Below are 12,205 nucleotides of genomic sequence, written 5' to 3'. Positions count from 1 at the left end.
ACCCTGAGGTGTGCCCCTTCCTTGGGACTGACCAACAGCAGCCACTTCCCAGGCACTTCTCAGGCACAGTCAGTTCTGAGAATCTCTGTACTAGAAAAGCAAGACAAATAGGCTGAATTTCAAGGACTGTAAGAAATTCGAGCTGTGGGAAGTGGAGGAAAGGATGTGGCACAGGGTCAGTAGAGAATGCAGGGCCTGAAGCCTTGCAGACGGGGGAGAAGTGCGGGCCAGCAGCCTTCAGGGCATGCATCTTCAGTAGCAGCTAAGGTGGCTGAGCGCCTGGGACCTGCCAGCTCCTCTTTACACGGCTCCAGGGGCTGCAGTGAAACCGCTCCGAGAGGAGAGGCCCGAGAGCTCTCAGCAGCGCTCCCTGCCCTCCATGCCCTCCTGGGGAAGGACCAGGTCAGGGGAGAACAAGGGCCAGGGCCCGCAGAGCCCGCTCGCGGTAGGAGCGCAGACTGTGCCCGTCAGACCCTCCCTAGGGGAGGGCTTTAGCAGCCAGGCTGAGCCAAGGCGGAAACAGAAGGGCCTGGCCCGCAGCTGCCTCACAGTCTCCCCGAGGACCCGAGGAATCCACAGGCAGATGATTAGTTGATGAATTCTTTGGTCATTTCATTAACAAAACAAAAGGAAACTCTACTTAGCGTCTTTGAGCAAACGCGCGTTAGGTGAAGGTGCTGGCCTGCGGGGCTGGGCGCGCGAGCGAGCTCCCTTTCCCTGGCCGCCTGGGCGGCTCGCCCGCCTTCGGGACGGATGGGCCCGGCCGCCTCCAGGCCGCAACCAGGGCGCATGCTCGGAGGGCCCCGCAGAGGATGCAGCGTCCCAGAGGAGGGGGAATCGGACTGAGCAGCGCTTGCAGCGTTTAGGCCAAAGAGAGTGACTTCTAATTTTGCAGTGCGTGTGTGTGTATGATTTTTACTGGGTTAAAAAATTCAAATCTATAATCTGGACCTAATTTTGCAGCGCGCGTATTGAGATCGTTGCATTGAATTAAGCAGAAACTTAATATACAAATTAGTAAGGAAGGCTGCCGTAACTGGGACACGTGATTCTGTAGAGTGGTTCAGTGGCAAAAACTACTACACAGAGAAATACTTAATCACTATTTTCTAGTGATGTTTCGAAACTATTCCCATAGTTTCTATAATCTGGACCTAATTTTGCAGCGCGCGTATTGAGATCTGATGGACAAACTGGATTGTTGTAGGTTGCTGACCTCTTTTTGCTCCGCGGGAAGATGGGAGTGGATACCTCCCGTTAGGGCGACGCCAAACACCTTGTCTTACTCCCTCCTCTAAATCTGCTTTTCTTTTCCTTTGCGTATTTTTTTGCTGACTTCGTGTAGGCAAATTCTTTTAAAATTTCATCTTTGAGTTTTTCCTTAATTTATTTCTGTTTAATTAAAATTAAATATTGAATTAATTAAATATTGCTTATATAAGAATATGTAATTTATATACATATAAGTATACTAGTATTAAATATAAAATAAACAAATGTATTAATATACACATATTGTCAATGTTCAATGTTAATAAATATTATTTATTATATACTATTATAAAAAGTATACATACCATGACTTCAGATCCACCTGCACAGTCAAAGGCAAAATCCACGCCTCCATTGGTCATTTCGATGATGACCTCCTGGACAGGTTTATCTAGGTCTCTAGGATTGAGGCAGTCATTGGCTCCAAGGGCTTTGGCCTTTGTAAACTTCTCACTGTTGATGTCAATAGCTATGATCCTGGAAGCTCCTGCTGCTTTACAACCCATTATAGCAGAAAGACCGACACCGCCTAGGCCAAAGACGGCACAGGTAGAACCCGGAGTGACCTGCAGACAGGACAATCATAAATTAACTTTTAAACCAGCTGGTCCCACTTTTTTTTTTAAAGGACAGAGTGAGGCAGGGGGCAGGAGTGTATAAATAAGACTGCCTGTCATAAAACTAAATGATATAGCCATTGGGGGAAATCTGTCAATGTGAAAATGGCCGAGTCACTAAATTTGGAGAATCATCTGAGGTCCGTTCGGATTATCAGTTCATAAGGAGCAAACCCAAATGAAAATCATCCCCTTGTTTTTCCTTTCCCTATAGTGTATCAGGACAAAATTCTAAAGCCTATGCATTTTAAAGCGTTTATCGTTTTCCTTTTTTAATAGACCACAAGTAATTTGATGTCTATATTTGTAACAGGCCTTATTTGGTTGTGTTAATGTTATAGTTGATTTTGAATGACTGCTAATATTTCTCTCAATGTGAATTAACTTATTCATCCCAAATCGTCAATCCATCAAATGGAATGAATCCAGAATTTCTCTGCATAGCATTGGAGGATATTTATTATCTGGCTCCCATTACCTTCCAACATCATCTCCATGGTATGCCTGGTACCACAGCCACAGCAAACTGTTGCACTTTCCTTTCCTCATGCCTTAGTTCATGCTGTTCCCTCAGCCTGGTGTACATTTCACCTGATTTCCTTTAATTAAAATATAACCTAAACTTCTAGGCCTGACTTAAATGACCCTCTCTCCGTGAAACCTTTCTTGATTCTTCAATCAGAAATTAATCCTTTCTCTGTACAATGCAATTTATAATCTCCTTGATTGTTTGATTTTGTGTGTGTGTGTTTCTTTAAAAGCCTGTAAGTTCTTTAAGGCAGAGGCTTTTCATCTTCCACGTTGCTGTCAAGGAGTCTTCTGTACGTTGGTTCTTTACTAAATGTTCGTTGCATTGAATTAAGTAGAAACTTAATATACAAATTAGTAAGGAAGGCTGCCGTAACTGGGACACATGATTCTGTAGAGTGGTTCAGTGGCAAAAACTACTACACAGAGAAATACTTAATCACTATTTTCTAGTGATGTTTCGAAACTATTCCCATCAAAGCATAAACACAAGGGAAAAGAAAACCTGGCCAAGGGAGGTATTGATACATTCTCAATTGGAAACAAAATTACTAAGGAACAGAGAGAATGCACACCTCTTACTTTAACTGATGCATGATATTCGGCATGAATGTACTGGCTTTTGCTACCCAGGCGAAATAAAATACATATTTTGTAAATACTCAGAATATCGTTCTATATACACTATATACTATTTGCCATAATATTGCGGGCGTGCATTTAGTGTATTTCCAAACATCTTTCTCCTGAGATTGTGTTACAAAGTTTGCCTCTGAGTCTCACTGAAAGTAGAAATGCATTTTTCCCATTGTAGTAATGTCGTTCACAGTAGATGGATTCTCAGGCTATATCTTTTGGCTAGAATTACTGATACTTCGCTTCATTAACTTGTTCCTATCAGATTCCTCTCTCTTCTCTGAGCATCTCATAAGGTGGTTTAGTATTCCTCAGTAGTGGGAAGCACAGGTCCTGGGAATTTAGGTCAACTTTGACTAGATTTAAAAGAAAATTGTAGCTGAATCTCTAGTGTTACTACCACCGAAGAAAGATTCTGGACGTAGAAGATGATAGTCTGCATGGAGTCCAGAAAAGGGGTGTGTGTGTGTGGCCCGCAGAGTAGAACTCTCGCCTTCGTCTCCAGTGCTGTCCAAAGGAGACTATGCCTTGACTGCCACGGTCACATCAGCGGTTAACGCCACCCAGCTAACACCCCCTTCCCCTAGGAGCCTTCAGATTGTAGTTTGGCTTCTCCTACAATTGTTTTACTTTTACAGATGAATGAGTGAGTAGAGGAATTTGTAGAGGGAGAGAATATGATGATGGCCAGGAGTAGCATTTCTGTCTGCTTGGCCAACATAATTCTCAAAGAAAAGTCATACCTTGGCGTTCCGGCTACTAGATCGGCTCCTTATTTTCATTAGGCTGACTTTGTTTCCTTGACATTGAACAACTTTAGGTAACCTGATAGAAAGGAAGTTTTGGATTGCAAACTCGAGGACCAAGCCTCTCCAAGATGTTTTACGGGTTGCATATGAACGTGGCTTTATTCATTCATTCACTGAAAAATTGTCAAGCTCCTACTATTGTACAAGGCACAGGGCTAGGCTCTGGAGCTATCACAATGAACAGGAGAAAGTTCCTGCCCTCAAGGAGCAAATATTCTAATCGGAAGGAGAAATAAATGGGAAATTTCTCAATAGCATGATAAGTAGTAAGACAGGGATAAATGGATGCTTTGGGGAAAACTGGGAGGGGCACCCAAGGCATGCCTGAGGCTGGGGCAGGTTTCCAGCAGGAAGTGGCAAATACTGCAGCACACCCACAGAAAAGGGGCGTAAGGAAGGAGCATGGAGTCTTCAGATTGGTTGTTTCGAGAGGCCACTCTGGTTGCAGTTTGCAGTTTGGAGTCGAAGGACGAAGACTAGTGTCGAGGTTTAAATAAGGAGGTGGTTTGAGGCATCCGGGTAATACTGACATTTCTCCAGCCTCTCTGTTAAAGAGCTTTGTAAACGCCTCTAACTTCTACCAGGGGATTCCAGGGACTCATCTTGCCACCATCAGGGCTGCCACTGAGACCCTCTTTTGAAGCCCCAAAGGGGGAGATGAGAGGCAGAGCTGAGTTAGGGCTGTTTGAGGGAGAGGAATCTGCAGAGCCTCAGGGAGAGAGGAGGGCCTGATAGATTGAGGGGGGTGGGGTCTGTACTTTCTCTTGTCTCTTGACTGGGTGGGCCGCCCCAGGATGAGCATTCCTATTTAGGGGGCATATTTAAGCAGGCTGTACTTAAATCAGGGACGGTCTATAAGCTAAGGTACCAGTATAGGAAGAGAAATCAATCTGGACTGGCTGCCAGCCTCTGGGCCAGATGTCTTACATATGTAATATGACTTAAGGATCCACACAGCTGTTTGTAGTAGATGTTGTTGCAGAGAGGTAGGAGTAGAGAGGTTAAGTAACTTGCCTAAAATCACAGAGGTAATAAACCACAGAGCCAGGGTTTGAAGATACCTCTCTCTGGTTTATCACGCTGCCTCCTAGTAACTTCTATTTGACACAACCTGGTGACTGACCATTGTACCTTGGCAGTGTTGAGTGCAGCTCCATAGCCAGTTGAAAACCCACATCCAAGCAGACAAACTCTCTCTAAATTTGCATCGTCATCAATTTTGGCAAGATTTTTATCTGACACTACGGTGTACTGAGAGAAGGTACTGATCCCAAAGAAATGGTAAATGGGTTTTCCTTTGCAGGTAAACCTGGAGGTATTGTCTTCCATTAGTTCTTGACGAAAAGCAGGACCTTTGGCTAGACTAGAAAAAAAACAAAACAACATACTAGAAACAGAAACTAAGTGGACCACTGAACTTTCCTGAAACAAGTGCTTGTTTATGCTTGTTATGGCAATTTTATGAGATGGAAAAATTGAGAAAATGACTTGAGACTCTTCACCTAAATCTATAGTCAGAAGTAGTCCAAAAATAATAACGACAATAACAAACTTTTCAATGAATACTTTTTATGGTCCAGAAACTGTTTTAAGGGCTTCACATGTATTAGTTCTCAAAAACTTTTTGTTATGGAAAACTGAAACACACATAAAAGTGGAAGGAATAACATAATGAATCTTCGTGTAGCCATCTCCCAGCGTCAGCCATTATCAACTCATGGTCCATCTAGCTTCGTCTATTACCTGCTCCCCACACCCGCACCTATTCGGTTTGAAGGAGACTAGTTTGAAGGAGATCCCAGACATGGCTATTTCATCTGCAGATGTTTTAGTATGTATCTCAAAAAGGTAAAGGTTCTTTTATGTCCACACATTGTGTTGGGTCTCTTAAGTCTCTTTTAATTAACATGTTCTCACTCTCCCCTTGCTTTTTCCTAGCAATCTATTTGTTGAAGAAACAGTCATTTTTCCTGTAGTTTTCCTCATTCTGGATTTTTCTGATTACATTCCTGTAATCTGGTTTAACATGTTTCTTCGTCCCTTTATTTCTTCTAAACTAGTATGTTTGATCTAAATGCTTGATCTAATTCAGGTTTTATATTTTTGTAGGAATACTTCAAAGATGACGTTGTGTATTTTCATCTGAAGAAACATAATTCTGTCTCTTTTAGTGATGTTACAGAGAATGATGGTCATTGCCCAACTCTATTATTTCATTAAAGGTTTGCACAAGAGTGCGTGAATTCTTTGAATATCTGCAACAACCCTCTGAAGTAGGCATTATTATTATCCCCATTTTACAGACGAGGGAATTGAGGCACAGTAATAAAAGTAAGAGTAGCACAATTTTAGCTTCTGAAAAAACTAGTTTCAGTTTGCATTAGGGACAAACATATCTTTCTACAGTCTCAGTAAAGAACAGGGTGATGAGAATTTGGACTTGGAACCAGACTGCCTGGGTTCAAACTCTAGCTCCAGGACTTACGTCTATGCGGCCTTGGAATAACTCACTTTACTGTGCTTCACTGCACTCCTCTCTCCTCCCCCGTAGAGGTAGCTCCTGTTCTGAGTTTGGCAGTTATCATTCCAGTGGTGTATTTCTATCTTTACTACATACACATATACCATAAACGACATACGGTATTGTGTTTGTATATGACACCTTGCTAAATATATCTGTCAGCAACTTGCTTCTTTGCGTTAACATTGTGTGTGAGATTATTCTATGTTGATGCGTGTAGATTGTTTAGCCATTTTCATTGTTCCATAGTATTCCATTGTTTTACTACATAGCAATTTGTTAATCTATTCTTTTATTGATGGACAGGTGCTATTTTCAACTGCTTGCCATTATCAACAATGTCACAAGGAACATTCTAGCACATCTCTTTGGGGATTTTGTGCAGCAATTCTTGTGCACACCTAGGAGTAGAATTCATGGGTAGAAAGTATGTCCCTCTTCATCTCTGTTTAGGAATTGTGAAAGTACTGCCCAAAATATTTGTACCAGTTTGTACTCTTACTAACAGTGTGTAACACTTACGTGATTTTTTCACACAAATTTGTGAGTGGACTCAGACACAGCTTGCACTTTTTACATTGAGGCGTGTAGAGTGGAATTACTTTGTCACCTAGAAGGAAAGACTATAGGTTGAATGAGTCCTAAGATGTAACTTATAAATAGTTTCTACCTGATGAATCGGTGGACAACACCATTCTTTACGTTATGTATTTTATGTTCCATAGAAAGTATAGGTGGCTACAGTATTCTGTTACCTTACAAGATTGCTGATTCCCCCAAGCATTGCATGTACTATCTTTTTTTCTTTTTCTTTTTTCTCTGCTGGGCGGTCAAGCCACAAATCCTTATTGATATGGTTAGGTGTAGAGTCCCATCTGAGACTCTGCTGTCATTGCAGCTCTCTGCATCATGATTATTGTTCATCACATTTCTAAACACCCTGCATAGAAGAGAAGACCCTCATATAGTAGGAGATGTGGACACTAATAGAGTCGATATGGAGGGTAAACTTTATATCACCGCCAGGTTTCACCATTTAGTTCATGCTCAGTTTCCACTTTCCCTCAATTTCAGTTTAATAATGGCTTCTGTTCTCTGATGACCACAGTCCAATAATGGTAATTAACATTTGTTCAAGATTTAGCGTGTGCCAGGCCCCATTCTAACTGCTTACATGTATTATCTCATTTAATTATCAGAACAACCCTTTGAGATGAGTACTGTTATGGTCCCCAGTTTAGCAAACAGAACTCTGAGTTGAATCACAGAAAAGTGACTTAATGGTGAAGGTCACACAGCCAGTAAGTGACAGAGCTGGGACCCGTTGGCCAGATTCCTTCATGGATGCAAAACTTTTGGGAGCAATTTCTTTCTCTGGTCTTGTTTGGAATGGAAAGATACTAATATGCCTCTAAGTGTGGAGCCCTCTCATTAAAGGAGGAAAGAATCATACGGTTCAACCTGCCTGACAAGTGAGGCCATTTCTGCCTGATTGCTTGGCCCATATTCCAGTGTTCGGTGGGTCTGTTATAAAATGTGAAGTAAATAATTTCAGCCATTGGCATGCTTCATTTACGTATTAGTTTTATCTTACAAACTTTCAAAAATACCCTTAAGCTAACGTTCACAGACATATAATGTTTCTTACTTAAGCTACCTGTGAGTCTTCATTCTTTAAATTCTTTATAATATTAAACTAGTTTTCTGTTTCGTTTAGAGGAGGTTGTTATAAATTGTCATTTAGTCCCCACGGAAGCTTTAGTTAAACCGACTTTGTAACTTGGCTTCATAGGACAACTTCTTAGTGCTGTACGTAAACAAGTGGCCATATTTCCCGTTGTTATTAGACAGTTCTGATTTCAAATATTCTGTCCCATCGTTAGAGTGTGATGGATTGTGTGTCTCAGTTTTGCTTTGGAAAAGATGTTCCCCCAGATAAACAGAGATCGATTACAGCCTGCAGAGCCAGGACTACATCAGGAATTATCGCTGAAATACTCTGACATTTCCATTTAACTGGAACCAGAAAATAAAATACCTGGTTTGAAGCCGGTCACTCCTGGCCCAACACTTTCCACAATCCCGGCAGCTTCGTGGCCAAGGATCACTGGTAAGAACGGGTCCTCAGCTTTCGGGTCAATGGGATGGTGGTCACTGTGGCACACAGCAGTGGCAATGATCTACAAGCAACCACAGACCCAAGTTGTGTTTCTGTAATTACATCAGTGGGGTTGTTAAGTGGATAATCTTAGGTCCAATGTCACCTTGAAACTTTACGACATGCTTAGAGCTCAATAAAAGAGTTATATTTTGAACCCCCCCCCCCCCAAATATGTGAGGATATATTCTTTTCCTGTTATCATGCACCTTTGTTTTCTACCTTTCACTGTCTTTGGAAAATCACAAAAATAGAATAGGCAGTTAGTGTGTCCAGGAGGAGAAATCAAAGGTAATGGGGAAAAGTTAAAGTCTATTAGGCAGAAGGAATGGAGGGAACACAGGTTTCTGGGGTGTTCAAATTTTGTGGAAACTACATGAAATGAAATAGAGGTAATAAAACTTTCATAGTTAAAAGAGAGAGAGATCAAATAAAGGATTATCTAAACTAATTACCCATGTATCCCTGTATTATTATTCTTCAGGATTCAATTCATCAGAATATCCTGTTCATTCCCATGGAGAAACCCTTACTGTGGTGGTCCTGGAGGGAAATATCGACCTGGCCAGCAGCGTGGAAAATGGAGCAATGGTCCCAGCTTGCCGTCTGTGGTCCCACTCTACTCAGTTCAGTCTCTTTTCCCTGCTCACCCACACCTGTCCCCTCCTCTGGGCGCCCAAGATGCTTATGCTGCCCGGGACAGCATTCAGTTTTTCCTCTCCCTTCTTTTGAACCAAATTCTCTACCTCCTTTAATAACACTTTCCAATCACTGGCAATTGGAAAACAAAAAGAAAACCTAACTAATTCTAATCCAAAGTGAATTCCTTTGTCTGATTTCCAGGGTCAATGACAAATGTTAGGATAGGTCAGTTAAATTTTAAGCCCATTATGAAGAACAAATGAAACAGAATTAATAATTACCTCTTCTGGAGATAATGCCTGTTTTTCTCTGAACCTGAAAATGTGATTCCCCCTAGTGGGAACTCTGGGGATCTCCGTTGTATGTCCCACAGAGGCGTGACCTGGCAGAAGCCAAGTCTGCACTTAGGATCTTGTCTGTCCCGCCAAGGCAAGTTCCCACTTACCTGAACGCGAACTTCATGAGCCTTGGGGGGATCGACCTCAACCTCTTCGATGCAAAGGGGCTTGCCTGCTTCCCAGGCTACAGCTGCTTTACATTTAATAACCTAAGAGAGAGGGAGAGGGAGGGAGAGGGGAGACGGAGAGCAGGCGTGGGAGAGGGAGTGAGAGGGAGGATGGGAGGGAGGGAGAGAGGGAAAGACAGGATGTTATGGGGAAAAATTAAAGAGCACGTTGATACCATAATTTCATGAAAAGGAGCAATGGATTTTGTGGCTGGATGCTATCTATACTTATATTATTTTAAACACAAATGATCTTAATGGAAAATAAGAAGTCATATTCTGCATTATAGTGATTGCACTCTTAAGTTTTGAAAAGAACAGGTGTATTAAAGTTTATCTTAATATAATGCCTTGATTTTTTTTCTCCATAACAGAGAGGATAAATTTATAGGGTTTGGACAGCGTATATGGCCAATAAGTATTTGTTGACTGAGCAATTTGATATCAGCTGTGAATTACCTGAGTCCTTGTTGCTAGAGTACAGGTGTGTTTCACATCTTTGCTACTCAAAGCATGGGCTTCCCTCGGACCAGCAGTTATTGACATCACCAGGGAACAAGCTCTGTGCCAAACCCACTAAGTCTAAATCTGCCCTGGAACCAGGTCCCCAGGCAGTTCATGTGCACATGGAAATCTGAGCAGAGAGGCTCACACAATTATGAAATTCACCAGCAGAATATAAATTCAATAGAAATTGGGTCTCTTTGCAAGAATTTGGGTAAAAATGTATGAAAAGAAATTAAGCATCAAGATTCTATAATCTCCATATTAAAACTTTATTTGGCCTCTTAAAATTGTATTTTTAATTTTAAGTATAAGTAACATTGAAAGAAAGTGCAAAGAAACAAACCCATAATCCTCGATTCTAATGCTACTAATTTTGCTTTTGGTATGATTTTCCCAGTCTTCGATCACACGAGTACATATTTTTTGATAGTTGTTATGCAATTTTGAATTACATGTTTAAATATCATTAGTCTTATTACAAATGTAATATGTATTTTTTTTAGAGAAGTTTCAAAATACAAATAAGAAGAAAAGAAACAAATAAAATCCACCTGTAAATTTTATTACTCATTTTATGATTTTGAGGTAAACCCTTTGAGTATTCCCAATGGGATCATATTGTATATAATATTTTGTAATCTATGTTTTTCTACTTATTAATATACTATGAAAATTTTCTATATTGTTCTCTAGTATTATTTCACATAAATGTAAATGTTATTTTATGGGGCTAGCATAGTTACTCAAATCTCTCTTTTTTGGCCATTATGAATAATATTTAATTGCACACCCTTGTTGCAAGCATTTTGACAAATCCACAGAAATTTCTTTAGAATACATTCCTAGCATGAGGGTCATTCATATCCTTTTGATCAGCTTTAAATTGCTGCTTTCTGAGAGCAATCCCCAAAGAAAGTTTCATTTAGCAAATGTATAAAGAGACAACAAAAACAAACAAAACAAGAGTTGAACAAAGAAACAGTATGTTGGCTTACTTTGCCTTTGGTGCCCATTTTCCTCTGGGAGCCTCGCTTTGGAAGTTTCTCTCTGACTTAGGAAGCTCTGCCACTTCTATCCAGCTGCTCTGAGTCCTGTAATGAACTGTGCAAATAAATACCATTCCTGCTCTTTCATTCTCCAATCACTGTCTCTCCTTTTTTGTTTCTGTGATCTCCAGCTCTGCCTGTCTCTCGCCAGGTCATCTGTGCTATCATATTGCAGGTGCTAATGCCGATTGCTCCCAGCAGTTATTTGGAGAAGATTCTTGTTTACTCATTTTTTTCCCCTTTTTATTGCAGAATATAAGATAATAGAGAAAAGCTCATCAAAGATATACAGATGAGTTAACACATAATTACAAAGTAAAGGACATTTCCGCTGGCCCGGAGTCCTTCCTGTTTCCGTCCTTCTCCTTCACAGCCCTAATCATTCCCTCACATTTCTTTATGATTTTGCTTCTCTTTACAGCACAGTGTAGTTTCACCTACTAAAAACTTTATGTGCATGGAATCTTAGTGTATGCATTCTTTCATATCTTTTTCTTTCTCTCAACTCTGTATTTGTGAGATTCACCTACGTCGTCCGTGGCTGTTCATATATTTTCATTATCATCCATTTTCCTTTTTGCTTGTGGTGAATCAGTGGTTGCATAAAGTTCTTTTCGTGTATCCTGTTGTACACGTGCTTGAGTTGCCATAGGGAGGGTTCAGGATTAATAAGCAGCCAGTACCCACTATTAAGGTGATGTCCACTATTAAAATAGTTGGTAAAAAGCCTCTGCCCCAAACTCCCAAGTTCCCTTTCAACTCTGTTCCAGCCCTGAGGAGTCCTCTTTAGTCACTGCTGAGGAACTACTTCCATGCCCCTTCGGTTGTGTGAGTCCGTCACCTGGCTCCCAGTGGTTCTGGGTCTCTGGCTGTGCCCAGTACAGAGTAGTCCCTGGACCTCGCTGGACAATACCGAAGTGCCCCCATGCACCACACTTCCATGGCTGTTTGTGGGAAATGGAGT

General features: G+C 41.2%; 1 protein-coding gene across 2 annotated transcripts in view; it reads right to left on the bottom strand.

The window, feature by feature from the left end:
- LOC139082515 (all-trans-retinol dehydrogenase [NAD(+)] ADH4-like) overlaps positions 1 to 12,205 on the bottom strand; it is an 18,302-nt gene extending 6,097 nt beyond the window's left edge. Inside the window, exons 1-6 of one of the 2 annotated variants that reach the window (XR_011538603.1) lie at positions 11,191 to 12,191; positions 9,629 to 9,730; positions 8,422 to 8,563; positions 6,906 to 6,993; positions 4,994 to 5,225; positions 1,578 to 1,838 (exon numbers count right to left, since the gene is read on the bottom strand). Coding sequence is in view for 1 of the 2 variants with exons in the window: in XM_070614210.1 (XP_070470311.1) it covers positions 1,578 to 1,838; positions 4,994 to 5,225; positions 6,906 to 6,993; positions 8,422 to 8,563; positions 9,629 to 9,730; positions 11,191 to 11,208 (843 nt within the window). In the remaining variant the exon portion in view is untranslated. Of the gene's footprint in view, positions 1 to 1,577; positions 1,839 to 4,993; positions 5,226 to 6,905; positions 6,994 to 8,421; positions 8,564 to 9,628; positions 9,731 to 11,190 lie in introns of both variants that reach the window. The other variant, XM_070614210.1, reaches the window with a different exon arrangement.

Source organism: Equus przewalskii, chromosome 3, assembly GCF_037783145.1.
Source record: "Equus przewalskii isolate Varuska chromosome 3, EquPr2, whole genome shotgun sequence".
NCBI lineage: Eukaryota > Metazoa > Chordata > Mammalia > Perissodactyla > Equidae > Equus > Equus przewalskii.
This window is presented reverse-complemented; position numbering and strand designations above follow the sequence as displayed.